Source organism: Lathyrus oleraceus, chromosome 7 (assembly GCF_024323335.1).
Source record: "Lathyrus oleraceus cultivar Zhongwan6 chromosome 7, CAAS_Psat_ZW6_1.0, whole genome shotgun sequence".
In the NCBI taxonomy this organism is placed as follows: Eukaryota; Viridiplantae; Streptophyta; class Magnoliopsida; order Fabales; family Fabaceae; genus Lathyrus; species Lathyrus oleraceus.
Genome location: NC_066585.1, coordinates 510,350,573 through 510,368,338, shown reverse-complemented (window position 1 = coordinate 510,368,338; position 17,766 = coordinate 510,350,573). Strand labels below are relative to the sequence as shown.

The 17,766-nt window shown below is 36.8% G+C and overlaps 1 protein-coding gene across 1 annotated transcript; it reads right to left on the bottom strand.

Moving 5' to 3' along the window:
• Positions 1–15,925: 15,925 nt before the first annotated feature.
• On the bottom strand, positions 15,926–16,858 carry LOC127104655 (uncharacterized). Its single transcript, XM_051041831.1, has 3 exons — positions 16,693–16,858; positions 16,192–16,538; positions 15,926–16,102 (listed from the first exon to the last, which is right to left on the bottom strand). Exons 1-3 carry the CDS (start codon positions 16,856–16,858, stop codon positions 15,926–15,928), a joined length of 690 nt encoding a protein of 229 aa, XP_050897788.1.
• Between the last annotated feature and the right edge of the window lie 908 nt (positions 16,859–17,766).

Genomic DNA, 17,766 nt, shown 5'->3' with positions numbered 1-17,766 from the left:
ATCATGGAATGGGAAAATTATATCTCAACCAAAGATAACTCAAATCTAAATGCTTTCTTTTGAAAAGGTTAAAAGGAAAAGGCACAAAATGGCCAAAATGATTAGATGAGGTTGTTAGTTTTTTTTTTATCTTTTTAAAAATAAGGTCAATATGATTAAGTCTATTCACAAGTTTGATTAAGAAAATGTTTTGAAAATCAATGGCATAAGGCCAAGGTTTCTACCCATTAAAACAAGCCTAAGTTGAAAACAACAAGTAAAGAAGTTTTGAAAATGAGAGGGAGATTTTGAAATTAAAGAAGAATGGGAGATGAAGGGATTATCCTAGACAAGATTTAAAAGTTTTAAGTTGAAAATATCTAACCCATGAGAAGCATCCACAAGACAATAATGTCAGATAGAAACCCATTTCCTTTGGATTGTCAAGCAAGCAACAAAGCCATAATCATCCAAGCAATTAATAAGAAGACCAATGGTATCAAATAAAGATAACCAAATATCCAAGAAATCACTCCAAAGCAAGCAATCTTCAATGTCCTTTAGATGTATCATATGAAAAGTCCCTTGAAACATACTCAAAGAGAAAAGCATCAAATAATATCAATAAGATCAAAATAACAGCTTAGACACAGAGAAAGAGTGTATTAAATAAACCCAATGGAGTCTCTCTAGCTTGTTTCAGATGAATGACATTGGCCAAGAAATGGTCTCGAATTAATGGCATTGGCTAAGTTCTTCCATAGCTCAGGAATGTTGCCTACTTTAAGTCCATAGGTCCAAATCAAGTCACAAACAGAGATCCAATAGTCCACCAATGTGTTTTTTAAGGTTTTTGTTTTTATTAGGTGTTTTAAGGTCCCAGGACCACAAACAAAATAAAATCACAAGCACAAAGATATCACAAGCACAAAAATACAATGGTTCAAGTGAGCAAAGTGAAAATGACTGAAACATAAACAATTTGCATGAATGTAAATGACAATGAATGATAAAGTGCAAGAATTTAAATTGCATTAAAGTAAATGGCACTAAATAAAGTCAATATAAAGAGATGTTAGTGAATGTTAGTGGAATAAGAAGAGATTGTTTTAGTCATTTTTTGGAGAACACTTAACTATCCACTCACAAGCATGAAGATATGAACCTATAAATCATTCATGAGAAGAGCTCCAACTTGGATAAAATCAACAAGTATGTCACTAGCTCTCACAAATGGAAAAGGAGCAAAATCTTCACACAATACCATGAGGAATAGGAGATTTACAATCTCACTTACAAAAATGATATTGCCTTTGGGACAAATTTAGCGCCATGTTAAGCAATCGTAATTGAACTTATGTAGAAGTTACAACTATCTGAGGCTGGTCAATAATAATATTGGTGTTAATGCATGCTAGAGACAAGGTATCAAGACCAAGCTCCTAAAGCATACCACAAAAAAAAATAAGAGGGGGTGAATCTATCTCAATCAAGCTAATTTTGATTCATCTGACACAAGGTCATTGATGAATCAACTAGTATTTGATCTATGAGAAGTCATTAGTCAAGAAATGATTGGGGAATAAATGGGATGAAGATGGAGAGATGAAATGAAAAAGATCCCAAATTGATCAAGGGATGAAACTCACTTGATCAATATCATTCATTCATCTTGAGGGATGAAGTTCAAACTTCATCAACCCCCTAAATCCAATGGTATTGACCAAGTCAAGGTCCAATTCAACCAAGACCAAGGCCAAAGAAAAGTTGAGTCCACACAAAGTCAATACAATAGCTCAACAAAAGATTAAAGCACTTAAACCAATTTAAAACCAATTTTAAAATGAAGAAAATAAATTTCTAAAGGTCAAAAACCTAAAACCCCTTCAAATCACCAAAGAAATGGCCACGAGATTTATCATAGGTCAAACAAGATCAAAGGACCATTGACTATTTTTTTTGGCATTTTTCAAAAGTCATAAGTATTTAAAAATCAATTAAAACAAGTCAAAAATCACAAAATTCATTAAAAATATCAAACTCAATCCAAAAATTAATTTTAAATCAAAAATGGGAAGAGGAAATTATTTGTGAAATTTTGGTGAATTTTGGAAGAAAATTCTAATTAAAAAAACAAGTTAGAAAAAGAAGTAAATCAGAAAAAACAAGGGTCATCAGATCTCCCTTATTAATTGAGGTGGCTGATCTGATGGCCACGCACACGCATTTCCACCAATGCTTCGGTCAACCGCATGTACACACTTGGTAATTAAAAATAAGATACCAGAATAAAATATGCAATCAAGTTCTGAGGGTGAAGGATGAGCCAACACACCACCTGAGCCCTAGCTCCGATCATCTTCTCCGGCAAGCTTCGCCGGACTGGTCAGACCAAAAAGGTTCAAAACAATGAATGGATCACATAGCATTTTAAAGAGAAAAATGCAAGTAATCCGCATATGACCTCCAATTCTTCCAACTCTCACTATATAATCAGGAAATTGGAGTTGAAATTCGAGGTGTCAAACCTGAGTTTCTTTGATTCAACCTCAAAACAACTCAGGAACATTCCCTACGTTGATAGGACTTTAGCCATCCACAAATTGAGTCAAGATCTTGAGAAATGAGAGAGAATCTAAGAAGAGAAGTTTGAGAAAAATCACCTTCTGTCAGATGCTTTGGAGCTCGATTCTTGATGCAATTCCACTTGGTTTCTCTTCCTCTACTTGCAGAAGCTTAATGGAATGAAAATGGCAATGAATCCTTGAAGTTCTTGTTCACAAACAAAAATTGAACAAGAGCTCTATTTTAAAGAAATATTCAAGGCATTCTATAGAGTGAGGATATGGGATTGATTGGCAAAGCTTGGGAAAGGGCCCTCCTTCAATCTGAGGCAATGCACTTCAATTTATAGGCAAAGCATTTGATTTCCACACCATTCAAAGTTTGAACCCAAAATAACAATTCCATGGTGCATGGGTGCATGGCCGTGTGTTCAGGCATAAATGATGATTGCAATCTACTTCAATTCATGCCAAAATACTACTGAGGTCATCACATGAAGCCATGCAAAGTTGTATATCAATCGGAGTTCAAAAGTTTCTAAATTAAGCCACGAAAAGAACCTATGCGCAAGTCCTCCAATTCTCATCCAAATAAAGTGATCTTGGGCTCTTCGAAAATCTATCATTATGGGGAACAACTTTGATGTTGGTACTTTTTCCATTTGAAGCTTGGAACATGGTAAATTCTGACCTTGAAGTTGGAGGTATCAAACATACTTAGAATTTTCTAAGTTAAAAGTCAAATGAACCCTTTTTCCACCTTGAATAACTTTTGATGTGAGCTTCAAATGAACTTATCTCCTTCTACAATGTTGTATATCTTTCAAACCTCTTAAATTGGATAACAAATTTGAAACCATTTGGAGCTTGAATGATGGAGTTATGAATTTTAGAAGTTGAGGAAAATTGCTTGTTCAATGATGATGACCAAAATGGATCTATAATGTTTCCTCATGGAACATGACTTTGCAAGTATAATTTGATCTTTCTCAAAGAAGAAAAGTTGAAGAAAACATCTTGAAATTAATCATGAAACTTTGATCATCTTAATATCATAAAAATTAAGGAAGATATGGTTCTTGGAAGTTTACCTTCTATCTAGGGCACAAACAAAATGACCTATAATCTTTCACAATTAAAAAATGACTTTTCAAGTAAAATTAGCTCTTGATAACAACATGTAATTTGTTTGGAATGTCATAAAGAGTAATGTTTCTCTTGGAATCATTTTCATATGACAAAAATTGCAGGAGATAGGGTCTAGGAAACCCTAGATTTGATCAGTTGACTTTTTTGGTCAACCTCCTTGAACCAACTTGCACACTTGAAGTTAATTTGCTCTTAGAGGCTCATGGAGGATTGTTGGTTCTATGTGTTGGCATCAATTTTTGTAAAACCTAGAGTGTTCACAAGTTGTCACAAGTGTTGTCTTGACATAAGATAATAGGTTCCTGCAGGGTGTTTAAAATGTGAATGTGCAGGATTTTGCTGAGATGTCAGACCCGATGTCAAGACATATGTATACAGAACAATCACCTTCTGTCAGATGCTTTGGAGCTCGATTCTTGATGCAATTCCACTTGGTTTCTCTTCCTCTACTTGCAGAAGCTTAATGGAATGAAAATGGCAATGAATCCTTGAAGTTCTTGTTCACAAACAAAAATTGAACAAGAGCTCTATTTTAAAGAAATATTCAAGGCATTCTATAGAGTGAGGATATGGGATTGATTGGCAAAGCTTGGGAAAGGGCCCTCCTTCAATCTGAGGCAATGCACTTCAATTTATAGGCAAAGCATTTGATTTCCACACCATTCAAAGTTTGAACCCAAAATAACAATTCCATGGTGCATGGGTGCATGGCCGTGTGTTCAGGCATAAATGATGATTGCAATCTACTTCAATTCATGCCAAAATACTACTGAGGTCATCACATGAAGCCATGCAAAGTTGTATATCAATCGGAGTTCAAAAGTTTCTAAATTAAGCCACGAAAAGAACCTATGCGCAAGTCCTCCAATTCTCATCCAAATAAAGTGATCTTGGGCTCTTCGAAAATCTATCATTATGGGGAACAGCTTTGATGTTGGTACTTTTTCCATTTGAAGCTTGGAACATGGTAAATTCTGACCTTGAAGTTGGAGGTATCAAACATACTTAGAATTTTCTAAGTTAAAAGTCAAATGAACCCTTTTTCCACCTTGAATAACTTTTGATGTGAGCTTCAAATGAACTTATCTCCTTCTACAATGTTGTATATCTTTCAAACCTCTTAAATTGGATAACAAATTTGAAACCATTTGGAGCTTGAATGATGGAGTTATGAATTTTAGAAGTTGAGGAAAATTGCTTGTTCAATGATGATGACCAAAATGGATCTATAATGTTTCCTCATGGAACATGACTTTGCAAGTATAATTTGATCTTTCTCAAAGAAGAAAAGTTGAAGAAAACATCTTGAAATTAATCATGAAACTTTGATCATCTTAATATCATAAAAATTAAGGAAGATATGGTTCTTGGAAGTTTACCTTCTATCTAGGGCACAAACAAAATGACCTATAATCTTTCACAATTAAAAAATGACTTTTCAAGTAAAATTAGCTCTTGATAACAACATGTAATTTGTTTGGAATGTCATAAAGAGTAATGTTTCTCTTGGAATCATTTTCATATGACAAAAATTGCAGGAGATAGGGTCTAGGAAACCCTAGATTTGATCAGTTGACTTTTTTGGTCAACCTCCTTGAACCAACTTGCACACTTGAAGTTAATTTGCTCTTAGAGGCTCATGGAGGATTGTTGGTTCTATGTGTTGGCATCAATTTTTGTAAAACCTAGAGTGTTCACAAGTTGTCACAAGTGTTGTCTTGACATAAGATAATAGGTTCCTGCAGGGTGTTTAAAATGTGAATGTGCAGGATTTTGCTGAGATGTCAGACCCGATGTCAAGACATATGTATACAGAACATTCAGTATGAATGTTATGTATTATGTGATTGCGCTTTTTATGCTAATCTATGTGTGACTGATGAGATGATTGAACGCGTCATTCAATCAGTAATTAAAACCAGATTGACTTATTTTCCAACAAGATATAATCAACTGTCATAAGAAGATACGAATGGAAAATAGTTTTAGGGTTTTATGATGTCCAAGCCCAGCCAAACGCTTCTATAAAAAGGGCATGGAAAACCTGGTTTTAACACACAAGAAATAACGAACGAAATATTGAGAGAGAATGAGGGTTTTAGTCTTGTGTGGTAGTGTGTATTGTGAGCCATTCATTCATCCATAGATGATTGAATTGGACTGACTTTTGAGTTGTAATTTGTCCACTCTAAGCTTTGAAGCATGAGCGTGTGTTTACTTGGTTGAAGCTTTTAAGCAAGATCAAGTATGTGTTCTTGAAGAGTGTCTTCTTTCATTGTAATATTTGTTTTTTACATCACTGTTGTGATTGAGGGGGAGTGAGTATGATCTCATATCTAAGAGTTCTTAGATAGAAGTCACACGGGTAGAGATTAGGTGAAAAGACTGTAACTTGAAGTTGTTTACTGAGAGTCTTTGAACTAATTCTGTTTAGTGGATTTCCTTCCTGGCTTAGTAGCCCCCAGACGTAAGTGAGTTTGCACCGAACTGGGTTAACAATTGCTTGTGTCACTTGTATTACTGTTCTTTATCTGTTATCCTGTTTATATTGTTCAGATATTAGTGTCGTGACATTACCTTCGACATCTCATATCTGATACCAGAATTTCAATTGGTATCAGAGCAAGCATCCTGCTCTGGTTCTAGGTGAGATCTAGGGATGTTACTTTTTGGTACTATGGATAGAGACGGAGGATCTATTCACAGACCACCAATTCTGGATGGATCTAACTATGACTACTGGAAACCTTGAATGGTAGCCTTCCTGAAATCTTTGGATAATAAGCCTTGGAAGGCTGTTCTAACAGGCTGGAAACATCCAGTTATTACTAAGGAAGGAGAAGTTACAACTGATAAGAAGGCTGAGGAACAATGGACCAAGGAGGAGGATGAAGTAGCCCTTGGAAACTCTAAAGCATTGAATGCTATATTCAATGGGGTTAATAAGAACATCTTCAGACTGGTGAACAACTGTGAGGTGGCTAAAGATGCTTGGAGTATTCTCAAAACCACTCATGAAGGCACCTCTAGAGTGAAGATGTCTAGATTGCAGCTGCTCACTACCAAGTTTGAAAATTTGAGGATGAAAGAAGATGAAAATATTCATGATTTTCATATGAATATCCTTGAAATTGCTAATGCCTCAGGAGCCCTGGGTGAGAAGATGTCAGATGAAAAACTAGTGAGGAAAATACTCAGGTCACTTCCCAAGAGATTTTCCATGAAAGTGACAACCATAGAAGAATCTCAAGACATTTGCAATATGAGAATGGATGAGCTAATTGGATCCCTCCAAACATTTGAGTTGGGAATGTGTGATGGATCTGATAAGAAAGTCAAAAGCATAGCCTTCATGTCAAACACTGAAGAGGAAGAAAGTGGTCAAGATACTGATGAAGATCTGGCAAATGATGTAGCATTACTGGGGAGACAGTTCAACAAACTTCTGAAAAAGATGGATGTAAGGTCTAAGTCTAATGTCAAGAACATCTCATCTGACATCAGTAGGTCCAATGATGCTGGAAGAAGAACAAGATCTGATGAAAAGTCCAAACAAGGAAAAGGAGTTCAGTGTCATGAATGTGATGGGTATGGACACATTAGAGCTGAATGTGGGACCTACCTCAAGAAATAGAAGAAGAGTCTTGCTGCTACTTGGTCTGATGAAAGTGAAACAGAAGGAGAGTCTGCAAATCTTATGACTGCCTTGACTGGAAGATGGGGTTCTGATGAAGGCTCAAGTGATGATGAAGTAACCTTTGATGAGTTAGCCACTACCTATAGAAAGTTGTGTCACAGAAGTGAAGAAGTGTGTCAACAAGTGGAAAGTCAGAAGAAATTGATAACACAACTGGAGGATGAGAAGACAGAACACTTGGAAACCATCTCTAAGTTGAAGACTGAAGCAGTGTTCTTGAACTCCAAACTGGATGAGATGACAAAGTATATCATAATGCTAAACAATGGATCTGACACCTTAGACAAAATTCTCCAGACTGGAAAAATGGCAAGAGACAAGTCTGGCCTTGGGTTCAATGAATCCAAACCTGAGTGTAGCCACACTGGTAGCAAACCAAAGATGTCACATAATGTGTCACAACATCATAAGGAAAGACAACATAAAGGCAAACACCAAAGATGGAGATGTCATTACTGTGGAAAATTTAGCCACATAAAACCATTCTGCTTTAAGTTGTATGGTTATCCTAGTCCTTCTCATCATCAACCTAGATCCAAACACCACATCCCTGTCAACAGAAAATAATGGGTTCCTAGGACTGGTGCTACTAACCTGATAGCTCACACTTCCTTCAGGGTTTCAGCCAAAAAAGACTGGTATTTTGACAGTGGATACTCCAGACACATGACTGGAAGCAAAAACCTGCTAATTGACCTTCATCCTCATGCCACCAGCTATGTAACCTTTGGTGATGGAGCAAAGGGTGAAATCAAGGGGATTGGAAAGCTAAACTTCCCTAGAGTCCCTAACCTTGACAATGTGCTACTTGTTAAAGGACTGACTACAAACCTAATCAGCATCAGTCAACTATTGACCAAGGTCTAAATGTAAACTTCATAAAAACTGAATGTCTGATTACTAATAAAGAAAATGAAGTGATCATGAAAGGAGTCAGGTCTAAGGACAACTGCTATATATGGAGTTCTCAAGAAACTGGTTATTCATCAATGTGTACTCTAGCCAAAGAAGAAGAAGTGAAGCTATGGCATCAAAAATTGGGCCATCTGCATCTTAAAGGAATGAAGAGGATTATATCTGTTGAAGCTGTCAGAGGAATCCCAAACTTAAAGATTAATGAAGGAAGAGTTTGTGGGGAGTGTCAGATTGGAAAACAGACAAAGATGTCACATCAGAAGCTCAGACATGACACAACTTCCAGAGTGCTGGAACTTCTCCACATGGACTTGATGGGACCTATGCAGGTGGAAAGTCTTGGTGAGAAAAGTATGCTTATGTGGTGGTGGATGACTTCTCAAGATACACTTGGGTCAATTTTATAAGGGAAAAATATGATGTATTTGAGGTATTCAAAGATCTTTGCCTAAGACTTCAAAGAGAAAATAAAAGTCAGGTTATCAGAATCAGAAGTGATCATGGGAAAGAATTTGAGAACAACAAATTTGCTGGATTCTGTGCATCTGAAGGAATTAGTCATGAGTTCTCATCTCTCATTACCCCTCAGCAAAATGGTGTGGTAGAAAGGAAAAGTAGAACTCTTCAAGAATCTGCCAGAGTTATGATTCATGCTAAGAAATTTCCCTACCACTTCTGGGCTGAAGCTATGAACACAGCCTGCTATGTTCACAACAGAGTAACCTTGAAGAAAGGGACTCCTACTACTTTATATGAAGTCTGGAAAGGAAGAAGACCTATTGTCAAATACTTCCATGTGTTTGGTAGTAAATGTTATATCTTGATTGATCATGAACAAAGAAGGAAGATGGATCCCAAGAGTGATGAAGGAATATTTCTGGGCTACTCAACAAACAACAGAGCATTTAGAGTCTTTAATTCCAGAACAAAAGTAATGATGGAATCTATCAATGTTGTGGTTGATTATCAACAGGCTGATGTCACAGACGATGTTGAGACATCTCTAAATGATGCCCTAGTTGATTTCCCAGACAAAAGTAATGAGAGTGAACTCACTCAAGCTGAACCTGAAGCTGACAAAATTAATAAGGGACCCTCTATCAGAATTCAGAAGGATCATCCTAAAGATCTCATCATAGGAGACCCAAATAAAGGGGTCACAACTACATCAAGGGAAGTGATCTCACATGGCTATTTTGTGTCCAAGATTGAGCCTAGGAATGTCAAGGAAGCCTGAATGATGAATTATGGATCAATGCCATGCAGGAAGAGTTAGGCCAATTCAAGATAAATGAAGTATGGGAACTGGTTCCAAGACCTGAAGGAATAAATGTTATTGGAACAAAGTGGGTTTACAAGAATAAATCTGATGAACAAGGGGTGGTTACTAAAAATAAAGCAAGATTAGTAGCACAAGGATACACTCAAGTTGAAGGAGTTGACTTTGATGAAACATTTGCCCATGTAGCTCTCCTTGAGTTCATTAGACTATTGCTTGGAGTGGCATATATTCTGAAGTTTAAACTGTTCCAAATGGATGTAAAAAGTGCCTTCTTGAATGGTTACTTAAATGAGGAAGTGTATGTTGAACAACCTAAAGGGTTTACAGATCCAAATCTTCCAAAGCATGTGTATAAGTTGAGGAAAGCCCTCTATGGTTTGAAACAAGCTCCTAGGGCTTGGTATGATAGACTCACAGTGTTTCTCATTGACAATGGATACAGGAAGAGAGGCATTGATAAGACCTTATTTGTTAAGAATGAAGGAGGAAAACTCATGGTGGCTCAAATATATGTGGATGACATTGTGTTTGGTGGGATGTCAGATAAGATGGTCGAACATTTTGTTAAACAAATGCAGTCTGAATTTGAAATGAGCCTTGTTGGAGAGCTGACCTATTTTCTTGGGCTACAAGTCAAGCAGATGGAAGATTCTATCTTTCTATCTCAAAGCAAATATGCCAAAAATATTTTTAAGAAGTTTGGCATGGAGAATGCAAGTCATAAAAGGACACTTGCTCCTACTCATATGAAAGTCTCCAAAGATGAAAATGGTGTTAGTGTAGATCAAAGTCTCTACAGAAGCATGATAATGAGTTTGTTATATCTCACAGCAAGCAGACCTGACATTGCTTTTGCTGTAGGTGTTTGTGCTAGATATCAAGCTGAACCAAAAGTCAGTCACATAAGCCAAGTGAAAAGGATACTGAAATATGTCAATAGCACCAGTGACTATGGTATGTTGTACACTCATGGATCTGGATATATGCTGACTGGATACTGTGATGCTGACTGGGCTGGAAGTGTTGATGATAGGAAAAGCACATCAGGAGGATGTTTCTTCTTGGGGAACAACTTAATATCATGGTTTAGTAAGAAACAAAATTGTGTGTCTCTGTCCACTGCTGAAGCTGAATATATAGCAGCTGGAAGTAGTTGTTCTCAACTGGTTTGGATGAAACAAATGTTGACTAAATACAATTTCACGCAAGATGTCATGACATTGTACTGTGACAACCTGAGTGCTATAAATATTTCTAAGAATCCTATTCAGCACAGCAGGACAAAACATATTGATATTCGTCATCATTTTATTAGAGAACTAGTGGAAGATAAAATCATAGCCTTGGAGCATGTTGCTACTGAAATGCAGTTAGCTGATATATTTACAAAGGCTTTGGATGCTAATCAATTTGAATGTCTAAGAGGGAAATTAGGGATTTGTATCTATGAGAATTTGTAGCAATTAATTTGGAGTGGAAAAGGTAATAAAAATATTGTCCGCACACTTAAAATAAAGTGCCCCATTTATGGTAAATCATCACCTAGTATTGGAACTTCCATCTATTTCCTTTTCACACGCAACCTCTACTCAAACATTTCCACCTTCCTTCGACTTCATCAACCTTCTCTTCTAGGGCAATAGAAACCTTTCCAAAAGAACAACAAGATGTCACAACATCCTTCACCATCTAGTTCTAAGACTACCAAACCTGCTCACAAAGATATAACGCCTTCTATGGACCTTCTTGATGAAGATATTTTGGACGTGATTCCCCTGTCTGTCATTCCAGGCGACGCTCCTGGTTCATCCTCCATTGTATGCCCTACTCAAGGTAACAGTTCCAATATCCCCTCCAGCTCTACTTATACCCCTAGTTGTAAGGACGACATGCATCACACTGATCGTGTCATAAGAAACCTAGTCACTAGGATTCTCAATGAAGGACAATCTATAAAGGGAGTTTCTACTCCTCTATCAAGAAGGGACCCCTCTCCTGAGGTTGGACCTCACAATGAGAAGGATGATGATTCCTCTAGGTATGAAAAAGATATAGCTGCTGAAGGTTTGTGCTCGTTAGGGCAAACTTTGTCTGATAAGAAATCTATGGCATCACCTACTGCCAATGCTTCACAGTCTAGGAAGCATGATTCTGCAAAGAAGGTGATTGACTTAGAAGTTGATAGTTCGGATGATCAAGATGATAGCTTGCTTCATCACTTGAATCCTAGTGTAGCTAAGAGAATGAAGACTAGAAAGGGTAGGTCTGTGGCTGAAATGATGTCAGCCAAAACTGCTAAGAAGGCTACTAGTGTAGGCCCCTCAAAATCTTGGAGCAAAGTTGAGGTAAAGAAGAGGAAAGTGAGAGAAATTTTTGACTCAGATGAAGATGTTGAAGAAGATATCCCTGACATCTCCCCTGTCAAGAGGACAACTGTTAGGAAATCCCCTACAAAAGTTGTTGTTGTACACCTGGACAATATTTCTTTCCATCTTGAAGATGGAGCAGCAAAATGGAAATTTGTAATCCAAAGAAGGGTGGCGATGGAGAGAGAATTGGGCAAGGATGCTGTGGAGGTCAAAGAGGTCACGGACCTTATTAAAACTGCTGGATTAATGAAAATTGTTGCTGGGTTATCTCAGTGTTATGAAGGACTGGTGAAAGAATTTGTGGTCAACATCCTTGAAGACATTGCTGATAAAAACAGCAAGGAGTTTTGTAAAGTGTTTGTAAGGGGGAAGTGTATCACTTTTTCTCCAACTGTGATTAATAAGTTTCTAGGAAGAGGAACACAAGGTGCATGTGAACTGGAAGCCACAAACAATGAGGTCTGTAGGGAAATAACTGCTAGACAGGTGAAGGAATGGCCCAGTAATAAGCATCTCCCTGCTGAGAAGCTAATTGTGAAATATGCTATTTTGCACAAGATAGGGTCAGCAAATTGGGTGCCAACCAATCACATCTCTACAATTCCAAATGCCCTTGGAAGGTTCATCTTTGTTGTTAGAACCAAGCTGAAATTTGATTATCGTAGATTTATGTTTGAACAAATTGTCAAACATGCTTCTACAAATGCAGTTAAGCTGCCCATAGCTTTTCCCTCAATAATTTATGGGATTATCCTGAGCCAGCAACCTGTAATTCTGAGCACAAATGATCTTCCTAGTAGAAGAAAACCTCATTTATCAGTTCATTACAAATTGTTTGAAGGCAGTCACGTCGAGGACATTGTCATGACATCTGCTGTGAAGAAGCCAACCTCAAAAGGTGGCCATATTTCTGAGCTGAAAGAAACTTGTAAGGAATTGGATACTGGGATAAGGGTAGCAAAAGCCAGGAAGGAAGCTTTGGAGGCTCTGATTGAAAGCTTGGAGCAACCTGATAGAGATAATGTTGGACAGGACAAGGAAACAGAAGCCTAAACCTCTAGTGAGAGGTCTGAATCTAAAAATGAAACAAGTGGTAGCTCTGGTTCTGATGTTGATGAAGATGCAAGCTCCTCTGACTAGCTTTGTTGAAGTTATCCCTCACTCTTATGATGGTGTGTTGTGATGGATGTTCTAGTGGTTCTTTTGGAAGTCATGTTCTGATCCCTTGATGTATTTTTTTTTCTGGGTTCTTTTTGGTTTTTCTGGACTTTTATCTCAGCTTGTATAGCTGTGTATGTTTGTGGATCTGTAACACCTAACAATCTGCTTTGACATTCTGTGTGACATTCTGTTTGACTAATAGACATTTATTTTGTCTCGTTGGTCTCTTTTGTCTAAAAAGGGGGAGAAGTAGTTGTAGTAGCTGTAGCTAAAGTAGCTATGCTATACTATAGACAGATGACAGATGATGTTGAAGAGGATGTATATTAGAGATAATCTGTTTAGTACAGGTAATGTTGAAAGTGATGTCAGATGGGGAGGTGTATGTTACAGGTGATGTATGTGTTGAGCAGACTGAGGGGGAGGAGGAGTACAAGCGCATGTGTGTTTAATATGTGTTTACTAGTTGCTATTTTAGCTAGTAATGTGTGTTTTATAACTTCTGCTGCTAAACTGATGATGTGATTATACTCTTGTGAAACAAATGATCTGATGTATGTTTTAGCCAAAATTTGCCAAAGGGGGAGTTTGTTGGTTCTATGTGTTGGCATCAATTTTGGTAAAACCTACAGTGTTCACAAGTTTTCACAAGTGTTGTCTTGACATAAGATAACAGGTTCTTGCAGGGTGTTTAAAATGTGAATGTGCAGGATTATGCTGAGATGTCAGACCCAATGTCAAGACATCTGTATACAGAACATTCAGTATCAATGTTATGTATTGTGTGATTGCGCTTTTTATGCTAATCTATGTGTGATTGATGAGATGATTGAACGCGTCATTCAATCAGTAACTAAAACAGATTGACTTATTTTCCAACAAGATATAATCAGCTGTCATAAGAAGATACGAATGGAAAATAGTTTTAGGGTTTTATGATGTCCAAGCCCAGCCAAACGCTTCTATAAAAAGGGCATGGAAAACCTGGTTTTAACACACAAGAAATAACGAACGAAATATTGAGAGAGAATAAGGGTTTTAGTCTTGTGTGGTAGTGTGTATTGTGAGCCATTCATTCATCCATAGATGATTGAATTGGACTGACTTTTGAGTTGTAATTTGTCCACTCTAAGCTTTGAAGCATGAGCGTGTGTTTACTTGGTTGAAGCTTTTAAGCAAGATCAAGTATGTCTTCTTGAAGAGTGTATTCTTTCATTGTAATATTTGTTTTTTACATCACTGTTGTGATTGAGGGGGAGTGAGTAGGATCTCATATCTAAGAGTTCTTAGATAGAAGTCACACGGGTAGAGATTAGGTGAAAAGACTGTAACTTGAAGTTGTTTACTGAGAGTCTTTGAACTAATTCTGTTTAGTGGATTTCCTTCCTGGCTTAGTAGCCCCCAGACGTAGGTGAGTTTGCACCGAACTGGGTTAACAATTGCTTGTGTCACTTGTATTACTGTTCTTTATTTGTTATCCTGTTTATATTGTTCAGATATTAGTGTCGTGACATTACCTTCGACATCTCATATCTGATACCAGAATTTCATGGATCATATATGCATATGGTGATGTAAAATGAAGTAACCCATGATATATTTGACCAAATGTTTAAGAAACTTGTTGAGGAAGGCACACAAGATACCCAGATGAATTAGGGCTTCCTTGACAAACAAACTTCAAAATCTTGATGAATTCTTGATCAAAATGACAAATAAAGAACATGGGGATCCATATATGATTATTAGAACCAATGCTGACCTTTGCTTTCTTGATCTCTTGCATTGAGGGTCTCAAATCCTAGTTGTGAGTTAGATGAGGCATAGATGGACACACACATTACCTAATAAAGAAACAAAGCTACACTAGACGTATTTTTGTATTTTGGTTAGTTAACAAAGAAAATAAAGTATGATACAAACAAAAATTCTTTGTGATCTCTCCTAATCCAAACCCAATGAATGATAGGTGAGGAGGATACCAAGGTGTGATCCTAATGCCAATGCAAAGCTATGAGATGGCATGAGGGATCTTAGGGGTCAAAATTTGGGTCTTACAGGTAGCTCTGGAAAGCTTGTGTTGTAAACCCCAAAAAGGTTTGCAACCTTGCAAATGTTGGACAAAAGAGTGTTAGCGTCGTGGCGCACCGTAGAACATGCAACGATAACATGTGAAAAACGGACACGGTATGCCTGAAACTTTCCGTAGTCATGCCAACCATTTATTAGGTTGACCTTGTAATTTCCCATAGGCTTCCCCTCACTATGGTCCATTGTCTCCTTCACATTGAAAGTGTTTTGATTGTAGTAAAAAATTCTTACCCGATGCGTGTTGGATTTTGATGTTTCTTATTTCATCACCTTAATGCAATTGTCAGTAAATATTTGCCTAGAATTCAAAACTGCACTCCACTTTGCACCCTTTTTAGTAAATAACGGTCCCAGTCTATAATATGTTGCAATTACCAATGCTGTAATGTGCAGATTATTGATGCCTTTAAAGACTGAATTCACTTACTCAACGAGGTTCGTTGTCATGTGACCCTAACACAGACCCCCGTCAAATGCCCTCGTCCATTTTCTACTGGAATATTGTCTATCCACGTTAAAGCATCACCATTAGCCTTGCTAATTTCATTCCAATAATAGTTAAATGTTGGTTGGTTTAAAGCATACCATATATGTTAAAAAATGGGTTAATGATATAATATATAAGTGACTAAGATATATTGTTAGCAAATAGATAGATACTTACCCATGTTAATAACTTTTTTTGGAGGTTTCTATCCTTGATTTTTCTCATGAAATTTTACACAATGTGTCTGGTATAGTAGACATGCATAGATGGAGGATTATGCCAACCATTATTTGGGTTATTGTATGCACTTTCAATTGATGCATGCATGTCTAAAATCAAACATAGGTCAGGTTGAGGAGCAACATGCCTTCTCAAGTTTTGTATAAAGAAACTCCAACCTTTAGTTGTCTGACATTCCACAAGGGAAAAAGCAACTGGGAAAATATTACTGTTGCGATCCTATGCTACCGCAATAAGTAGCGTCCCTTTGTACTTACCATATTACCAAGTTCCATCAATTTGATGTATAAGCTTGTAATATGCATCGCCTCTAATGTAAGGTTGGAATGTACAAAATAGTCGTGGAAGATATGTTTCCCTTCAACAAGAGTGCCTTCATCTGTATATATGGGTAGGGTTTCCATTTCCACCACTGTACTAGGAACAAAAATTTTAAGTGCTAACAAGTAATGTGGAATTTCTTTGTATGAGTTCTCCCAGTTATCGTATACCTGTTCAATTACTTTATTCCTTGCAATCCATGTTTTCCTGTATGACGGAGTGAAGTTGTATTCAGAAACAATTTTACTGATACAAACACTCACCTTGATTGAAGGATCCGTGTCTATAAAAGGAATTAAATGTTGAGACATCAGGTGAGAGCTAAGTTTCTGATGATCCTGATTAAAGATAGTTGTTGAACAACTATGGGGGGGTCATAATGCCTATTTCCCGTAAGTCACTTCTTTTCCTATAGGACGACAATAGACGAAACTTACATGTATCATTTTTACGGCATATTACATATCTCTTCTTATTGGAATCTGTCAACTTAAAATACACACAGTGTTTCATGTGATATTTCTTTATGGAAATCACACAATCATATTTATTTTTAAATTGGTTACCCACATCTATGTCACCCTCCATCGGAAGACGAGGCATGTGTGGCCATTCGAAGGATGGTTGATCTTCACTTAAGCACAGGTTTGTCATGTGGGCAGATGGGCAGAAAACATTCCTCACTAGAATGTGTTGTTCATCATTGTCGTCTTCATCAATTTCTTTTGGATCAACATTGTCTCCTTCTTCAAATAAAGTAGTAAAGTAATGATCAGCTTATGCCTCATTTTCTTCTTCAACATCTTCGTTTGGAATTATAGTCGGTGCATCTTCTTCTGATGCATTGATTATCTATGACATCTGGGGTTGTTGACATTGCTCAAATGCCTTTTTACCACTCACCAACCCTCACCCTTAATACATCCCAAGACCAACAACTCTACACCCCTATAAGAATAACTCAATGCCACCTACCACCTAACCAAATTGGAATAACAAGGGAACAAAATTAAGTTATGGAAGTGCGACGACGACAATTGATGAGTTTGATGATGATATGGTCGTTGAATGTATGAATCCTAGGAATGATGCGGGATCGTTTACTCAGCCAACAAATTTTGATGAAAATCGTAGAAGGTCTACTCGAATTGGACAAGCTCCTGCATGTGGAACCCACCAACGCTTTCGTCAAACAAGTCAAAATCAAGGCTAGATATGAGTTTAATATACTTCTTTTTAATTAAATAAATAAATAAAATTCCTTTCCATTGTTATTCATTTGTCTTTATTGTTATTTTATTTATAATTAAATATATTTTAATTATAACAATTATTTTTATTTTAATTATTTTAACACTTCATTAAATATAAATAACTATAATCAATTAACATTATTAATATTATATTATTTATAATTAAAATTTACTTCATTTTTAATTAGTTTAGAAATATAACGTTATAACAATGTCACCCATTCAATGACCGAAATTTCTTTTCTCTTTAACATTGTC